The sequence below is a fragment of the Acartia tonsa genome, chromosome 14, assembly GCF_053477335.1.
Source record: "Acartia tonsa isolate MP-2025a chromosome 14, ASM5347733v1, whole genome shotgun sequence".
NCBI classification, from domain to species: Eukaryota; Metazoa; Arthropoda; class Copepoda; order Calanoida; family Acartiidae; genus Acartia; species Acartia tonsa.
In genome coordinates, this window is record NC_137273.1 from 12,080,086 (window position 1) to 12,100,081 (window position 19,996).

General features: G+C 32.5%; 1 protein-coding gene across 1 annotated transcript in view; it reads left to right on the top strand.

Moving 5' to 3' along the window:
* LOC145305752 (uncharacterized) overlaps positions 1 to 19,996 on the top strand; it is a 28,132-nt gene that overhangs the window by 1,831 nt on the left and 6,305 nt on the right. The window contains exons 4-20 of the mRNA XM_080147527.1: positions 340 to 461; positions 7,870 to 8,004; positions 8,271 to 8,374; positions 8,751 to 8,817; positions 9,104 to 9,253; positions 11,972 to 12,091; positions 12,688 to 12,801; positions 13,154 to 13,284; positions 14,103 to 14,202; positions 14,664 to 14,829; positions 15,270 to 15,412; positions 15,841 to 15,923; positions 16,432 to 16,525; positions 17,529 to 17,808; positions 18,170 to 18,284; positions 19,516 to 19,558; positions 19,873 to 19,979. Coding sequence (XP_080003653.1) covers positions 432 to 461; positions 7,870 to 8,004; positions 8,271 to 8,374; positions 8,751 to 8,817; positions 9,104 to 9,253; positions 11,972 to 12,091; positions 12,688 to 12,801; positions 13,154 to 13,284; positions 14,103 to 14,202; positions 14,664 to 14,829; positions 15,270 to 15,412; positions 15,841 to 15,923; positions 16,432 to 16,525; positions 17,529 to 17,808; positions 18,170 to 18,284; positions 19,516 to 19,558; positions 19,873 to 19,979 — 1,982 coding nt within the window. The 5' untranslated portion in view covers positions 340 to 431. The remainder of the gene's footprint in view (positions 1 to 339; positions 462 to 7,869; positions 8,005 to 8,270; positions 8,375 to 8,750; positions 8,818 to 9,103; positions 9,254 to 11,971; positions 12,092 to 12,687; positions 12,802 to 13,153; positions 13,285 to 14,102; positions 14,203 to 14,663; positions 14,830 to 15,269; positions 15,413 to 15,840; positions 15,924 to 16,431; positions 16,526 to 17,528; positions 17,809 to 18,169; positions 18,285 to 19,515; positions 19,559 to 19,872; positions 19,980 to 19,996) is intronic.

Here is a 19,996-nt window from a genome sequence, read left to right on the forward strand (position 1 = left end):
ATTTACAACCATTTTAATTCTAACTACCTAACACCAAACAAATATGAACTTTTCAACTATATAAAGTAGTAAGCATTTTTTGTCTTTAGCGAAAGATCTCGCTAACCGCTGTACCGATATGGTTCTCCTTTACAGCGAAGTTTCTGATAGATCCAGGGAAAGTTTTAAGTATTTTGGGGAGGGTATGGCCCAACCAATAAAAATCACTTAAGTCCCCAAAGTTATTAAAAAAACGAATAAGAAAACGTTATTATAAAACTTTGGAGACTAGTGTAATATAAACAGCCCATTGTCCCTTCTCTCTCTGCTTCTAACTACTACAATATTTTGTAATTCTAGGAGTATACCCACTGTTTACTCAGCCAATATTGGTCAAGTTTAACAACCTTCCACCTAAAAGCAAAGCTGTGGATTTTTTGTCCAGCTCTGCAATGGGTTGCAAGACTTCTTACTACTCGAAGGTAAATAACTTTTATAATGAATTTATCCTTACTTACACCATTTTATCATGTTTTCTAATTATGTGAAACTTGTAGCTGGCTAAAATAACGATCCCCTCCTTTTCTACTGAATGAACGAACTGACTAAAAAATGACAGGGGAAATAGCAACCTAGATTTCCCCTGCCATTATATCAATGTATATTTTTTATCCATTACTTTGATATATATAACACTATTTGTAATCTATAATACAAAGTAGAACGATGTCTGTCTGTGTGTTTGTGTGTTTGTCTGTTTGTAGCGAAGGATCTCGCTAACCGCTGAGCCGATCAGGTTCTCCTTTACAGGGTAGCTTCTCATATTTCCCGGGAAGGTTTATAACTTTTTTCTTGGGGGGTGGGACAAACCCCCCCAAAAATGAAAAATACCCCCCCCCCAAAAAAAAAAAAATTTTTTTCTTTTTTATTTTAAATCTAAAATACGAAAAATTGGTTTGATCAAACCTCTTGGGGCAAAGCCCCTAAAGGCTAGGGGCGAAGCCGCTAGTCTATAATACAAAGTAGAACGATGTCTGTCTGTTTGTTTGTCTGTCTGTCTGTTTGTTTGTTTGTAGCGAAGGATCTCGCTAACCACTGAACCGATCGGGTTCTCCTTAACAGGGTAGATTCTCATATGTCCCTGGAAGGTTTATAACTATTTTGGGGGAGGGTACCACCACCCTCCCTAGAGAAATTAATTTTTTTTTAAATTTCTCAATTTTAGAAAGAGAGTTCAACGAAAAACAAACATCAAACGTAATTTTTTTTACTTTTTCTTTTAAAATCTAAAATAAGAAATTGAATTACTAAATTCGACTCTCTCCTCCTCAAGTGCCCCTAGAGGCCTCTAGGGGCGTAGCCGCTAGTCTATAATACAAAGTAGAACGATGTTTGTTTGTCTGTCTGTTTGTTAGTCTGTCTGTTTGTAGCGAAGGATCTCGCTTACCGCTGAACCGATCGGGTTCTCATTTACAGGGTAGCTTCTCATAAGTCCCGGGAAGGTTTATAACAATTTTCTTAAGGGGTGGGACCCCCTCTAACCCCCCCAAAAAATATAAAAATAAAAAACCCAAAATTTTTTTTTTAAATTTTCTTTAAAATCTAAAACACGAAAAATTAGTTTGATAAAACCTCTTGGGGCAAAGCCCCTAGAGGCTAGGGGCGAAGCCGCTAGTACTTAAAAAGGTGCTTTAAATACCAGCAATTTGTTTGTGTTCTAATGCGTAAGTTTTAAACATAAGTGAGCAAAAACTTTTAGTGATGAGTCTAACTCTATAATCGCATGAATATGAATATGAAACAAAATTACGGCGGCTGAAATTAATATTTAATGATCAAGAATTCTACAACGTAATTTGCCCGTCCGTGTTTCATAATATTTTAACAAATTGCTTAATTTACATTTTTATGCTTTATCACTTATGAATGTTGTCTTCAAAAGTTCAAATAATAAAAATATACCTATACAAGTTGAATGATATTTTTTTTTTATTTAAATGAATAGATAAAAATAAAATATTAGGTTACATTAATATTTCCTGTTGATGCTTTTTTCTTCATAGTATTAATAAGTTTGTACAAGACAATAAGTGTAAAAATAATATGTGAAAGCAAAAAAATAAAATATTAAGAACTTGGAACAATTATCATTGATTTCATTAAAACATTGATTAATTATGAGAACACTTCTACTGCTTATTATATATAAAAGTTGTAATTACATGTAAATTTCCTCACATTAGAGGGTTTAAAAATTATGACACTTTCCCAACAAGCCTATATTTAAAAACCCTAACAAATTCTACTTTCAAAATTTGAAATATTTAATTTTAACAAATGCTTCAAGAATATAATCATACATGCTGAGAGCTGAGAGACCTAGCCGTAGGCCTAATGAACTCCCAAGGTCAACTACAAGACTAAACATGTCATAGGCATTTGTGCTTGTGTAGACTGTAACTTCATCCAGGAATTTGAACTGTACATTTGCCCATGACTTAATATTAGTCTCATGATTTATTTTCTTATAATTTATATGCATTGTCAAACACGGTGGTAAGCAGACCTTAAAGAAGTCCATGTCCATACCTTTGTTAAAGAGAAGAAATTCATAGCAATAGTCTCCAATGTTATCTATTTCAAGAGTTTTGACATTCTTGTTGATTTCACAGGTTAAGTTTTTTGTATCTTTAAACCAGGGGGGCAAACATCCATACCATTTTAGTAGGCCCTCTTTCATTGTGGTTTCAATGCATGTGCCATAGCTAACTCCCACATTTCCATAATTAGTGCATTTTGCGCCATCATCTATACTTGTATCCTTCAAACTAATTTGAATCTCATACACAATACTTTCAAAAAAGCCATTATCAGTTGGGCCAAAGCTAAAGCTGCCATGTTTCATTCTGTTCAATTTCAGAAATGTAGTCATAGCAGGATCAGTAATAAATGCTGTTGACTTTTCAGTTACTCGGAGTTTAATCTCATTGTTTTTTGGCAGAACTTTGAAGCAAAATCCAGTTGTTGCAAAGAATTCTGGTTGTAAATCTTTTATGTAGGTTTTCTTCATGTCATTAGTGTATCCAAATTTGGTATAGTTAGCAATATATATTCTCTTAGCAAGATCTTCAATAGTTAAATTTTCATGCCTACCCTTCCAAGTTATGTTAAGCATGTTAGAATATCCTAGCAGACCAAAAATCAAATCAGTTCTGTGCTCATATCCAAAATGTTCAGCTTCCTTGGGGATGAACTGTCCATCTTGACAAACATACAGAACAGGTTTTTTGATTTTATCAAAGCTAGTTGTTGATGTGTGCTGAACTTTTGGATTTTCCATATATTTTACTATAGAGTTTTGCATTTGAAATATAAAGAATCCAAAGGCAATGAATTGAAACAAAATTCTTGCCCTTCTCATGGTGTTCATGTTAACAACTGAGGTACTTTGCAAGCTTTCCAATTTTAAGTGTCTTGACATGTATTTATTATGTGAACATTTAGTCATACCATCACTATGATAATTAACTTTTGCTAAATGGTTCTACCATTTACTACAACCCAAGAATTTTAATAATATGTAATAAAATATTTGTTTTATAATTTTGTATGAAAAAGTTTTGCTACTTCTATTTTTTATTAATGGTAGCCAATTCTACCCAATAATTAGTGTTTAGTATCTTACTACCAAGAAAGTAATAATTTAAGAATAATATTTAATACTTAAATAAGCATTATACCTATTTAATTATAGTAGTTAGAATAACATTTAATATTACAATATTTACAAATAAAACATCAATATAAATTTAAAGCATCAATGTATCATAATCAATCGGATTTTTTTCATTTCTTTCAGGTTTGGTAAAGATCGGGATTTTTGTAGGTTTAATCCGCGGACAAGCAAAAGTCCGGATTTTATTGGTTAATTTTGGGAAAAGTCTAGACTTTTGAAAAAAAAATAATTAAAAAAAAAAATCTTCGTAAATGTCAATGTATTGACCCAATCTTTTAAATTTAGGTATGAGACATGCAATAGTGAGCTGAGAGGACTTCTTGGTAGTACAGATACTCTACAATTCTCTTGAATGAATGAACGTTAGTATAAAATTTAGGATTGCCTCTTAAATTATAAAATTAACTTATTGACATTATTGTTTAATTATTAAGTCAAAAGATCAATGTTCCTGATTTAAGCTAAAAGTATTTGTTAGTTTCTGAATTCTTATTCTATGTTTCATAGATAAATTTTGTAGCATATTTAATAAAAAAATTGGTATCTGTTAGTTTTATAATTTAAGAGGCAAGCCTAAATTTTTTAGGTACTATCGTTCATTCATTCAAGAGAATTGTAGAGTATCTGTACTACCAAGAAATCCTCTCAGTTCTTTGCCTCTCTCATACCTAAATACATTTTTCAAACAAAAATGTTGCTTTCTAAAAATAAGTATTTTTGTTGTAAAATATAATGTTTTTATACTGTGTTTACAGGCATTTTGATAAAAAATAAGAAGTTTATTACAAAAAAGTAGTAAATTAGGAACTTTTTGGAGGCGAAAATTGCATTTTTTTTCAAGGTGGACTTTTGTGAAGGATTTTGTTGACTTTTATTGGTGGTTAAAACCGGTCAAAAACATGTGGTTTTAACTGCCCTGGACTTTTCCTGCCAACCCTGATTTCTTTTCTTTTCACTTGTATTTGGATTTTGTCTATTTCCCTCATTCACTATGTTGATTCAGTGGATCCAATTTCTTACTCTTTGATAGTTGAAGTTAGCAACTGTCTCAACTATAATGTCAAACAAGCCAAGGGCTGACAGTCCTAGCCACAACCCCAGTGAGCTTCCCAGATCTACCACAAGACTAAACATGTCATAACCATTAACATTTGTGTAAATATTGACTTCATTTGCAAATATAAAACGAATTGTAGCATGATTTTTGGCACTTGTAGAATAGCTTATGAGTTTGTAATTTACATGCATTGTCAAACATGGTGGTAAACATTGTTTAAACAAATCCATATCTATTCCTTTGTCAAAGAGATGAAATTCATGGCGGTATCCTTTTAAGCTTTCTTTGTCAGGTGTTTTTACATTCTTGTTTATTTCACAAGTCAAGTGAGTTGAGTTTCCAAACCAGGGTGGTAGGCACCCATAAAAGTCAAGGATTGAATTTTCCATTTTACTTTCAATGCATTCACCATAGGTATGTGAACCATATTCTGTGCATTTCATTCTTCATCCACAAAGTTGTTGTGTAAACTTATTTGAATCTCAAACACCTTACTCTCATAGAGGCTGTTTCCAATTGGACCAAATCTAATGCTTCCATACTTCATTCTATACAATTTAAGAAAGTTAGTCTTGGCTGGATCAGTGATGAATGCTGTTGATTTCTCTGTAACACGAAATTTGATCTGGTCTTTTCTTGGCTGAACTTTAAAGCAAAAGCCAGGCGGTGCAAAAAATTCTTCCCTCAAGTTTCGTGTAATGTCATTCTTCATGTCATTTATGTACTTAAATTTGGTGTAGTTTGTACTATATACCTTCTTTGCTAGATCTGCAAAAGATACATTTCCATGCCTACCCTTCCAAGTGATGTTAGTCATATCAGGATATCCTAGCAAACCAAATATTACATCAGTTTGGCTTTTGTATCCAAACTCTTCAGCTTTCTTGTAGCTGAACTGCCCATCTTGGCAAATGTAGATAACAGGTTTTTCAATGTTTTGAAAGCTAGTGGTGGTTGTTTGCTGAACTATGGGCTTTTGTACATATTTTGTTATAGCATTTTGCATTTGAAAAAGAAAGATTCCAAAAGCTATGATTTAAATGAAAATTCTGGCCTTTGTAATAGTAATCATGTTTGCAACTCTTGGATGTTTGTTGGGCTTAAAGAAAGTGCTTACTGATTTATTAAATGCTTGTTATTATAAATATATTGTGCACAACTAGGAATGGATGTATAGGAAGGGGGTATAAAACAGGGATAAGTGATTGAAAATCAGGCCAACAATTTTAGAAAAATGTCAACAAAACTTCTTGGCAAAAAAAAATCTATGTGGGATAATTACTCCCCCCCCCCCCCCCCCAATTAGAAAGTAATTATTGTTGTATATTTGCCCACTAAGGAAATTATATTCCCTCCTTATTTGGAATTATAAATTTTTTTTATTACAGAACAGATTTTGTACACAAATCCCTGAAAACCCTCTATTTTTCATGAATTATGCGCAATTTTTCTACCAATAATCTGTTTTATATTTGGAGTGTTCAATTATATTTAACAAGCTCAACAAATTATTGACTATCTATGCAAAAATTATTGTTAACAAACCAATAAAAAAATTATAATTATAATTGTTATAATTGGTTATTGAAATTTTGTTAAAGTCTGTATTTCAAAATGATTTAGAGTATCTTGTTGTGATGTAGATTATGATTTCATCTTAAAAATAAATTCTTATTTTAATATTTTATAAATTAACTAGCGGCTTCGCCCCTAGCCTCTAGGGGCTTTGCCCCATGAGGTTTGATCAAACCAATTTTTCGTAATGTAGATTTTAAAAATAAATCTTTAAAAAAAAATTTTCTTTGGGGGGGAGAACATTTTTTTTTTTTTGGGGGGGGGTATTTTTAATTTTTTTGGGGGTTAGGGGTGTCCCACCCCCAAAGAAAATAGTTATAAACCTTCCCGGGACCTATGAGAAGCTACCCTGTAAAGGATAACCTGATCGGTTCTGGGGTTAGCGAGATCCTTCTCTACAAAAAAAAACAGACAAACAAACAGACAGATATCGTTCTACTTTGTATTATAGACTAGCGGCTTCGCCCCTAGCCTCTAGGGGCTTCGCCCTATATAGTTTTGGGAAGTCAATTAGAAATATTCAAAAAAATATTCTTTGTTTAATTACTCTGTGGTAAAATTAAACCCAGGTTGTGCGCTTTAAGCACAAAAATTTTAATTTGTACAAATTAAACCCAGGTTGTTTGCCGTATACACAAAAATTTCAATTCGTAAAAATTATACCTAGGTTGTTCGCATACACAAAAATTAAAATTAAAAAAAATATATTTAGATTTTTTTTTTTGGGGGGGGGGGGATTCCTGGGGGTTTCGCCCCATGTTGCAGTGGGGTTCCCCCACCCCAATTACTGGTTTTTGTTTTTAAAAAATTAAAAAAAAAAAAAATTTTGGAAGTGGGGATTTTTTTATTTTTTGGGGGGTTGGGGTGTCCCACCCCCCAAGAAAATAGCTTAAAACCACCAGAGGACCAGTAGGTATATTCCCAGAAGGGTAGAGCCCAATTTGATCAGCAGTTACTGAGATTTTACAAAAAATGTAAAAAAAATTTTGGGGGGTTGGATTTTTTTTATTTTTGGGGGGGGGGTTGGGGGTGTCCCACCCCCCAAGAAAATAGCCTAAAACCACCACAGGAACAGTAGGTATATTCCCTGAAGAGTAGAATCCGATCGGTTCAGTGGTTACCGAGATCTTAAGGGACAGACAGACAGACGGTCAGACGGACAGACATCAAGCTACTTTGTATTATAGATAGTTCATGAATCCCCCTAATGATACCTTGGAATAACAAATTTAACTTTAAATATCTGACTTGATGCATTTGTATCAAATGAACAATTAACTTTTTTGTGCCAAAATGTGTACATTCTTTAAACAATAATGTGGTGAGATTGTTCTTGTTTTCCTTTTGATCAATTAAGGGACTGTTCATCTAGTTTTTCTATATTTATTGTCCAATAGAAAAGGTGCTTTAAGAATGATGATTAAAGTGATAAATGAAATTGGCTTTTCTTTGTGATAAAATTAAAAGAGGGGGACAATAATAAAAATTTATGAATAGATAATAAACAACCTTGTTATTTTAGGTGTACTACCAAGCTGGGCAGGGGAGTGCCTACGGGTTCTTCTACTACTCCCCGAGGCTCACCCTGAATGAGAGGTTCCGCACTTACAATACCGACATGACAAAGTTCGTCAAGGCCACCACTAATTTTGGAACGGTATGTGTTAATAATATTTAGGTTTTTACACTAATTCTGTAAATTATTATGGTACCCAAAGTGATTTCGCTCTTCCATTCGCTGACGTAAAACTTTGGGTACTTTATCAAATCTGTAATATTTTGTTTTAATTAGGAGTGTCTAAAATTTTCAACTCGATATTTTAATCTGCAAGAAAAATTTAGGGATACACAATGTACTTAAATTTATTTTCCCTTAAGATCTCTGTTTTTTTTCAAAGTTTCATGTTATACCTACTTTTTCAGGTGCGAGTGAACAACAACTATAGCACGGAGGAATCTAGAAAGCTGAAGAAAATCACCAAAGTTGATCTTGTATTCTCACAGGACCCGAACCAGTCACATAAAAGGTTTGTTTAATTAGTATTTAAGCAAGAAATGTATAGATGTACAATCCAGACACATATCTGTCCCAAATGGCAGAGACCCTTTTCGTCTGCTAGCAAATTGCTTTTTGTTTTTTTTTGCATGTACTCACCAGTGTTTATCAGCTTATTGCAATGACCCAATACTAATTCAGGACGGGGTCCCTGCCCTGAGGGGAGAGTTATATACTGTAGTAAACTTGATAACAATTACACTTAACTCTTAAACAAAAACATAGAATAATCAAATTTTTAAAATTAATTGTTGTCTTAATCTTTGATATTCTCTTTTTCTAAAGAATCTCCTTTGTTCGAATTTTATGAGGAATTAGATTTCAATTACCTAGTCATATTTTTTTAGTCTGGAGGAATTTGTGTTAACTACAAAGCCATGTGTTGTCCTGGTCAAGCTTAAACCCCAAACTGTGGTAAGCAATACAATTTTTTTATCGCATTATATTATAAACAACTTTCCGCTGATATTAAATTAAAAAAATATAAACTAAAACCAGTTTTGTTAGCCCTGAGGGGACGTAGGCCCGAGCTAACAAAAGTGGTATTATTTTAATGATTCAATACTTCAATGATCGTTGAGAATTGTCTGTAATTCGATGATATACATGATTTTCATACTGGAAAATTTTTATTTGTTTTCTAATGTTTATCATAAGATATTGTTCTTTACTACTTTTGGAGATGATTTTATATTTTCAGGGTGATGAGATATCCTTTACCACAAAAGACGTGTTCTTGTATATCAAGAGTAAGCTGCCCAACCTTGACATAGTCACGTACTTGTTCTGTCCAGAGCGCAAAGGCAACCTGGCCAAGGTGGTGTTTGTTGCCAACGACGCGGCAAAAGAGGTGATTTTTGCGTTTTTTTAAATGGCTTAAAATATAGCCTTTCAGAGAAACCTTTGTTGTTCGGAGCGCAATGGAAAGTTGGTTGTAAAGATAATATCGGGGAGTGGTATTTTTTGGCAATACTTAGAGCTAAAAATTGAGAATTAAAGGAAGAATCCTAATTAGATATGATAGAAAAGATAATAGTTATTTATCATATTTTCGTAATATTGTGAATGCTAGAAAGGATATTAAAATTATTTCAACAATTTTGGTCATGTGATTAAAATTTGAATTTTCCTTCTACTATTGCCCCCTCTGGGGGCGAAGTAGGTGGAAATTTAAATTTTTGTCACTTGACCTTAATATTGGTGAAATAATTTTGAATGTCCTTTCTTGTATAAGCAATATTAATAAAATATGATACTTGGTTTTGTCTCATTCTCTATCTTTTTCTTAAATTCAAAAAAGTCTATCAAAAAATTTACATCATCTAAGGGTGAACAATAAATATCTCTGTCTATTTTTCTCTATATTTCTTCCCCCTCCCCCCTCCCTCACTTTTCTGTCTATTTCCTTCTCTCTCTCCTCCTCTTTTGTACGTTCATTTATACAATAGAGATAACCTAGAGACAGCACAAGGGAATTTTGTTTACATTATGTATCAGCTATAAATTGTTGAATATCTTAGGTTAAAGCTTTCCTTGGGTGAAATATTTGAAGAAAATATTTCTTCCATCATATAATGTGAAGCGTATGACACAACATATAATAAGTTAGTTATAAATAATTTAATTTCTTATAATAAAGTTATCTTTCCAAAAATTATATCATTGCAAAATTTAGTTGCAAATAATGTTGCCTATAGGGCTGTATTTCATATACAACAAAAAGTGAACAAAGGTTTCTTTTTAAGAAATAAATGGGGTTAGATTGACCATCTATGTCTAATGTTTATACTCACATCAAATATTAAATTATAACAATGTACAGTAGAGTGGATCAATTTTGGACATTGAATTTGTAATCAACATCTACAGTTTAAACGTCATATAAGAAACCTAAATATAAAAAATTGATTTTGTCCTTGAGGGGAAATGGGGGGAAGGTGTTTCCATGCATTAAAAATTTTAGAAGTTTATTCTGGAGGTGCAACTTTTTTTCTTTCAAAGTATTGCTTTATTCATCTTTTTGAATTTGTCTTGTTGATTAATATAAGAATATCAAATTGGTTTTAAAAAATATTCATCCAAGCATGAAAAATCTTAAATTAAATGTAAAATCTCTTGGTTTTTAAATTTATTTATGGATTTTTCTTGCTAGGATCAATAGTTTTAAAAACAGATTTTTTATTCTTATTCTACTCTTCAAGACAAAATTGGGAAGGTGCATAAAGCTATACTTTGAAAGAAAAATAATTGCCCCCCCCAAAAAAAAAAAAAAAAAATCTCCCCACAAGTGTCTTTCTAAAAGTTTACATGCATCAGCGAGCCTCCCCATTATTCAAAATATTTTCTTTTCATTTTTTGTTCTCTTATATGATGTTCAGACAGAAAGTGTATGTAGCACATTTAAAATTAGAAAATCATTGAAATTCAAGCCACTCTAATGTACAGCATTTATTTCTTCAATTCCACAGTACAAAATTATTCCTGTATTTAAATTTAACATATCATATAGGAAAAAATATTCTTGTATTTAAAATTAAAAATCATGTTGGAATTTTTTTTACAATTTTAAATTTTTTTAATAATGTACAGCAAATTATTTCCTTTTTATCTCATGTTTTGAAATTTATAAGATAGTTAGAATAAATTACAGAAATAATGAAAGATTTAAAGAAGAGAGCGTCAGGGGGGGGGGGGGGTCGAGGGGGGTCTCCCCCCTCAGAAAAAGCTTGGGCTTAAATCTTCAACAAATAAAGAAAACAAAATTATTTTAAAAATTTCTTTTTTATGTTAAATATTATTATTTTTTTGACACTTGATTTTGAATGACAAAAAATGTTGAAATAAATATTACCCACTGTATGAAATGTTAAATTAGAAATCAATAATGATGTTGGAAAATTTATTCTCATTTTATACTCTGAAAAAAGGAATTGACAAAAAATAATAATTTTTATTCCAAACTGCATGCCTATTTCTTATTGGTTGACACTCGAATCAAAATAAAATAATGAATATTATTTCAAGACCAGAAATAAATTTGAAATAAATAATTTTCTTTCCCCTATATTTTTTATTCCAAAATGCCAAGAATTAATTTTGAAATAAAATAATTTTCTTTCCAATATTTTTATTCCTTTTTCTTATTGGACGTCATTTTGTGTCCAATGAGAGACTAGTGTTTAAATATTTTAAAGCTTATTACAGCATTTATTTTGAATATGATAATAGCAACATTCTCACATTAAATGTGATAAAAAGAATTATCGTCTTTAAAATGCTAAATTTATTATTATAATTGAACTGAATTATCACATTTCCACCATTAAATAGTCAAGTAAATGATTTAGGCTTTTTGTCGTTCCTTATTTTTAAATATGATTTGTTATAAATAATAAAGAACGATGCGTATTTTAATGTGGATTCTAAATTAGATGGAAATTATATTTCTTAGAGATCATTCTTAAAGACACAGCACATCTGCTTTTAGGCTGCAATTATGTCTATGTAGGATTCCCTACTTAAACTATTATTTTTATTTTCTAAGTAAAATTAACTTTTTTTAATCTAGGTGAAAATCCGGACTGGAGATATGTTGGGTACTGCTCTGCTGTTCCAGGGAGACAACATGTCCTTGTTACTGGCCAGAGCTGACCTGCAAGGAGAGGCCGCTACCAAGCTACATAACAGCCAGGGATGCAACAATAGTTCATGTTGCTTCTATGTTAAATTGTATCCTAAGGTTCATAATATGATTTTTGGTGCTTACAGTTAACGTGCCTATTTTACGCTAAAACTTCTACATATTTTGAAATAAATCCTTATACTAAAGTAACAGGATGTCTGTGTGTCTGTCTGTGTGTCTGTGTGTACCGAAGGATCTCGCTAACCGCTGAACCGATCGGGTTCTCCTTAACAGGGTAGCTTCTCATAAGTCCCGGGAAGGTTTTTAACTATTTTGGGGGAGGGTACCACCACCCTCCCAAGAGAAATGACAAAAAAATCGAAATTTTAAAACACGTTTAGGAGACTTCAACGTCAAATGAAGAGGTATCGTACAAAAAAATTAAAGTAGAGACTTTATCAAACAAAAACATTTAAAGTGCCACTAGAGGCCTCTAGGGGCGTAGCCGCTAGTCAAAAATAAAGGAAGGGAATTTTTTCTCCTATGCCTACACATGCGGCCCACGAACTCTACGGGGCTTCCCAGTACCCAATTTAACATAACCTAATCTGACCTAAATTAATAAACAAACAAAGAACTAAAATGTATTGTTGCATGATGAACAGGACATCATTCCTATCCTTGACAAGCCTGTTGGCAGAGTGCTTACCAGCAACCTGAAGCGGCCATGTAAAACCCTGAAGGAACAGAGTATTTACTCACATGTCAATAACCAGGTATAACCAGAGATACAGGTATAGGTCTATGTGAGATAATCTTCCTCCAAGCCCAAATTTTTATTTGCTATCGTATTATTCTTGTGAAGAAGGTAGGGGTGTAGCATAATTTAAGTATTTTATCTTCTCTTTAATTGAATTAAGTCCATCTGATTGTCTGTTTGATATACTATTGAGATTACTATTGCTTTAATTATCTTTATATGGCTATATGAATTTAGTTTTTTCCTTGAATTCTCTTTTTATATGAAATTAGTTTTTAGAATGAATAAGAGACTTATATAATTTTTATATAATAGTAAGTTTATCAATCTTAAATATTCCTAATATAAAGCTATATTTTCTTATTTAGATCTTAGTAAAGCTGTGTGATTACACCCTGGTGGACGAAAAGAAAGCTTTTGGGGAGGCGAAGCTTCAACTGGACCAAGAATTTATAAAGATGATATCCCCCAAAAATTCTACAATTCCTGTTAAACTAAGGTATTGTATGTCGTTCATGATTACCTAGTTATTTTCGCATCGTATTATAATCTAGTTTTGTTAGCCCTGAGATGCCGAAGGCACTGGCTAACAAAATCGGTTTTAATATTATGATTGTACATCAGTTTTGCTTAGAACTGGTTCTAATCCAACAGATATTAATCGGTTTCGAAGCCACACTAATAAATATTTTAATGTAATAGCATTTCTGTATGTCAGTTGGTATATACGTACATAAAATCTCGTGAATTTGGTTTCTGTTAGATTGATAAAAATATAAGACATACCTACCATAAAAAATTTAAAATATTTTTTTTTAAAAGAAGTTCTATAAAGCATTAGGATAAAATAAATCATCAAATGCTTAAATAAAAAGAAAAGCGATATTTAGCAAACAGCCGTGGGCGGTCAGAATCAGCTGAATGTTTATTATGAAAAAAATTTCCCTCTTTTTAGAAATGAAAGGATTCATCTTAGGCCCCTGGGCCCACTGCCTATTTTCGTCTTCTAGTTGCTTCGATTCCTCTCTTTTATTTTTTTCTCTATGTTAATAGCATTAAAGGATATTTTTGTCATAATCTTTTAAATGCACTTCGACATAAACAAAACATTTGATATTATTTAGAAAAAAATTGGGTAACATTGTTGCTTATACAAATCTTGGTGGAACTTGTTTTTTCATTGATATATAAAATAGAAATCTTGTATATTCACATAAAATACTTAATATCACTGCTGGAATGTGCTAAACATGATATATATCTGTCTGTCTGCTGTGATATCTCTTGAACAAACAAACACAAGCTCTAATACTTTAGGGAGCCAAGTTTTTATCCTGTAATTTGGTTTGAGAAAACTCCCTACGCCGTCATTGAAGTAACCTTGAACTCGAGCCAGAAAGCTCCGATTGAATCACAGGTAGACATTATTACTACAATTACACAGTAGCTACGCACTATCTAGAACATGGATACATGGTTTATTGGATATCATGACACTTGTTGGAAAATTCGTCATTTGTATAATACTAGCGGCTACGCTCATTAAGTTTTTGTATTTTTTTAATGGAGGTAAAGTTAAGAATTTATAGACTTAATAAGTTAAAATATTTCTTTCTTTTGAGTTAACAAAGGTGTTAAACTAGTAAGTCTATTAATAGACAGTCTAAGTTTGCTTTTATTGACATATGATAGACTTGATTTTAACATAGAAATATTTTCCCAACCTAACCCTTTACTTTTTTTCTCCTTCTTATCCACTTCCCTTTAGTCCCATAAAAAGAAGTTTTATCCAAAATTTACCCCCTAAGATATTTACATAAATTGCTATATCATGGCACCTGTTTTTAACCAACCAAAAACCAAACTAATTTTGTACAGGCCATCAAATACAACACAACCATCGCTACCTACATCCCTGTGGAGAGCCCAGCTGGACCTAACCCACCCAACCTGGAGATGTCGGTGTGTGTCGACTTTGACGAGAAGCACTGCTACGTGGGCCAGGAGCCACTGCTGGTCAATGCTTATCTCAAGTTTAACGCGGGTAAATTATGTAATACAAATAATGCGCATTTAATCTATATATTGTTTTGTCCGTCTATTGTGCCGGTCATTCTTAAAAAGACATAAACCTTATTTTGAAAGGTTTTTGCTTATTCTTATTTTGAATTGAGAACTGAATATCTGCTCTACAACTCACTTTGTCCGTTTGTCAATTCCATGTTTTTTTGTACTTCCCTATTTATTGATGTTTTATTGCCATTTACAATCAAGTTTGTTATCAAATTGCTTAAACATGAATTTTAGAACCCATATTTCCCATAAAAGGAAAAAAGTAGTTAATGATAACTCTAAAAATCTTTTCTATCAATCCGTTTTTGTAATATTTAAATTTCATCATATTTCAAAATTGTTGAAACTACTGCTGTTCATTTGTTTGTCCGTATTTTGAAAATAAATAAACTCAATTACCTTTTATTTTAGTGGGTATCCCAAAGAAGGATGTGATCAAGAATGTGTTTGCCGTTACAGAGGTCTTAAACTCCAAGGTGTCAGTTCTCACAGTTGTATTCAAACCTTTTGGAGATAAATTTGCTCCAGAGAAGACTCAAACCAATGATCTTAAGGTATTATTTCAAAAACTATCTTTGAATTAAAATGAAAATAAATCCTAAAAGTTACAAATTGCAATAAAAGTTTCATGTAGTAAAAGATATTTTGATTTTAAATACTTCTAAAATTTTTGTTTATTTTTGACATTGCCTATTTTTGAGTTAATCGGTCTGTTATCCGGGATCTTTAGGGATAAGACAATAAAAAATAAATGACTACATCCCCAATTATGAAAAAACAAAATTATCCCTTATGTAAAGTAAAGTTATTGGTTGAAACGTTTGGACACTATTTATTTTAAACCAACCAATTAAAATTCATTAAAAATAACCAAAGTTATTGAGCTGACAAGAAAAGTGGTTATAATTCGTTGGTACCAGAGTAATTTACAGTCCAATGTCCCCTAACTCGCTGGTCTGTAATGTATCCTGTTATGTTTTAGTGCAAGCTGTTGGTGTACTGTGCGGAAGGAAGTGCGTGGTTGAAGCCTCGCGAGGTGCTTGCTACAGCGGTCACCATGGGCAGGTAGGATATTCTTTATATTCATAACATACAAGGAAGGAAGTGCGCGGCTGAAGCCTAGCGAGGTGCTTGCTACAGCGGTCACCATGGGCAGGTAGGATACTGTTTCATATTCACAACATACAAGGAAGGAAGTGCATGGCTGAAGCCTTGCGAGTTGCTTGCTACAGCGGTCACCATGGACAGGTGGGATATTCTTGAATGAGTTTTATGATATGATTTTAAAGTATGGTAGCTTCTTTAAATAATGTAAAATAGTGAAGATTTTTAATTCCATTCCTACTTAGTTTTGAAAATTAATGAAGGAAAAAAACAGCTGCATTAATTAAAATTAATTCTCCATTTTAGGAAAGCTTCATACAGTTCCCGGGATGGTTTTTAGAAATGTTAATCTTATTTAAGATTTTGTATGGTTTTAGGCTAATTTCCAATATTCGGTGCCTCTATATTCTAGGGGTGCAGCCACATGTTTACTATTAAAGAGTGTTATTAAAGTATGTCTTTGTACCAGGCCAAAGTTTCCCCTGGTTCCCTTCAAGAAATGTGGTGTGGCCGTGGAATATCCAGACCCTACCCAGGAGGAAGATATGATGGAATATGAACAGGTCAGTCACTTCATAGCATCCAGGCTTACTGGAACGTTGTACCTGAAAACAAGGATCACAACATTTATAAGTAGTAAAGTACAAAACTTCATGGATGAATGGACAAACGGACTTAATAAAGGGGGGGGGGGGGGGTTATTGCAACCATTTCGTAATCAATGTATAAATGGCACTTAGAATTCGAATTTTGATCTTAATTTTCGCATGAGTAATCCTTGGTAGGTCTATTTTCCCTAAATCGAACAAAAAGTTGGAAAAGTAGCGGCTAACGGCTGGCGGCTCAGCCGTTTAGCCATTTTTGGGCTATTTTTAATTCAAATCCATCACGAAACCTAGCTCCACATAATATTCTTTTCCGCTCCAAAACGTCTTCAAACGGTACTAGCCGGTAGTTGCTGGTACTAGAAATCTAAAAAATGTTTTTTTTGTATCATTTCACTTGATAAGCAAAAATATGTTAGCCGTTACTTTTTCAACTTTTTGTTCGATTTAGGGAAAATAGACCTACCATTGATTACGAGATGGTTGCATTAAAAACCCCCCCTTATTGAGCAGATGTTTAGTTATCATAAAAAAGAAAGAGATAATATGTCATAAATCCTTTTGTAAAATCACAAACTTAATATCTAGTATTATGAATCTTGAATGACAGACAACTAATATAATGATTTTCTAAGGAAATAGTATCTATCTATTTTATTTATCTTTCATTGTATCCATACGCAGGGATCTAAAAGGATAAGGTAATGGCCGATAAATTGATGCATTCTTAATGATGATATGCAAAATTACTCCTTCCATAGATTACATTATTGGCTGAATATTTTTGACACTCAAACTAATAGACCAACCAATCAAAACTCAATAAAAATCCCTAAATATATTAGCAAACAAATAAGAAAATTTTTTTATAATACTTTGGGGACTAGTGTAATAAACAGACCATTGTTCCCTTCCTTCGTGATTCATAAGGCTACATACCTTATTTTTTCAACCCTTTCAGTTTGAGGATTCTCAAGAAAAAGAGAAGCAGGATCGGATTGACATGCGGATGCGCATGGAAAAAATGCGGGAACGCGCAAGAGCATTCCAGTCGAGCAACAATGCCGCGCAATCTTCATCAAGTTATTCTGCCTGGGAGGAAGACGATTTAAGAATAAGAAATGATGACAGGCACTCTATGGGAGGAATGTCAGGACAACGAGGAGGGTATGGTGGGGGATCTTCCAGGTTTTCGCACCAAGGGCAGGATAATTCAATGGCGGTCAGCTCATTTGGTGGACAGGAAAATACTTAAATTACGATTTTTTTACATATTAAATTAAAATATGCTCACAGGTTAGAATGTTTTGTTTTGTATGAATTTTGGGAAGTCAAATTTATCATAAAATTGATTTATTTTATTTAATTTATATATATATTGACCATACGCTACTATTGCTATAAGGATAGCTTTTAGTGAATTATTTCCAATACCATAAATTGAAAAATTCCTTCGCAATAAATGGGGTATTTTGGGATAAAAACTAACATAGAAATATATAGTTAATATATGAAGGCAAATTAATACCTTTTTCTGGGCAGAAATAGTTTTAGATTGATTTTAATTTTCACATGGCAATAAATGAATTCAAGTATTGGTAAAGGGAGGCGGGGCTAGATATGGTGGACAAGCTGGTATCACTGGAGGACAAAACTTTGGTGTTGGTCACATGGACCAGTATGATGTCAATCAGAGATATACCCAACCTCCACCACAGTAAGTGCCGTTTATACTTCTTAAAGGGACTGTGAACGTAAATTTTTCTCATCTTAATATCAAATCTTAACATCATCTCATTCATAATATCTCACAGATTGAGCAAAACGCGCTTTTGTTTGCTTAAAAAACGGCTTTTTTCGACGATTTTTATAAGGTACGGGGAAAGGAAGAAATTTTCCGTATTATATAAAATGTGCATTAAATTGCTTTTTTCTCCCATTATAGCTAAAATTAAACTTTTTCACATAGTTCTAGATTTTTCCTAACAGTTAAGCTGGCTTTTAACATAATCCTTGCTTTAATCCAATGTATAGTTACTTAGAAATTGATAAAATAATATTTTTTTATTGAAAACCAAATACAATAACAAAGCCAGAAACAGGTTTTTTATTAGTATCCAATTAACTTTAAATGGCCCATCTCTCGCCCACCTTTAATTACAAATTTGTAAATAATTAAGACGCAATATTTCTTTATAAACAGTCTGATAAAAGTGTAAACTAATTCTCCAAAGTGGGTTATTTATTGTTCAACACAATAAAATAGGATATTATTATTTTATATAACCTATAAGATTCAACCCTTTGTAGACAGTGAGGTATTTTTTTTGTCAATAATACGAATTTAAAATATGTCTTTATTACCTAATTACTACGTTATAAAAAAACGAATTGGCAATTTTATAGCATAAAATAAATCCTTAACAGTAAGTAAATTGTTTCAACTATATATGACAAGCTAAATATCCCTACAAACATTATAAGAAACAAAAACGTTCAGATTTTCCCTGTTTTTTCCTTTTTCCCTCTCAAAATACCATAAAATCAAGGCATTATTTCTGGATATTTTTGTAAGTAGGACATTTTTGGTTGAACAGTGTAGTGAAATGTGCTTAGTAAATGTTAAGATTTGATAATCAGATGAGAAATTTTTACGTTCACACTCCCTTTAATATTCCTGAAAAAGGCAATTGATGGTGCTTACATACTAAATGCCGGTTGAGCACTGGAAGCCCCCTGAAATAAATATAAATCAAATGAGGGGAAAGGGGATTTATTTAAAAAAATGTGGGAGGAGGGTATCAGTGCTCACCAAGGTTATTTTTGTGAAGTTGCCTAAATAAACTAACAACAAAAAATGTTCAGTAAACCCATTGTGGGATATTTCGTCTAAAGAAAAACTTATTTCTTACAAGATTTTCAAAATGGTGTAATTGTAATATGTTTAGGTTTGGAGTTCCAGATCCGCAGAGAAAGGCCTGGGACGATGAGGTTAGATTTTATTAATTACAAAAAGGTTAGGGTCGCGCTGATGAATTATTTTTGAAAACGACCGAAAAGGTCATATACCCCGGGATTAAAAGGGATAAGACAATAGCCGATAAATTGATTTACATCCCCAATAATCAAACACTAAATTACCCATTGTCACCTCTCTCACTCTGAAAAATAACGTCAAATGTCCAAATTCCAGTTTGATCAAATGTCACCTAAATTAAGATTTTAAACAAGAGCAGAATGATTGGTTGTATAGAGTATTCTAATCACATATCTAATGTGATATTTTATTTACATTGATAATCTAGGTTGAAAGATTTATCAACAGAAGCCAGCAATCGGCAGCCAACAAAACCTGGAATACCAGTAGGACAGAACAGCCTGGCACTAGCAACCAGTTGTCACATTTTGACAGGTATAGTTTTTGTTATA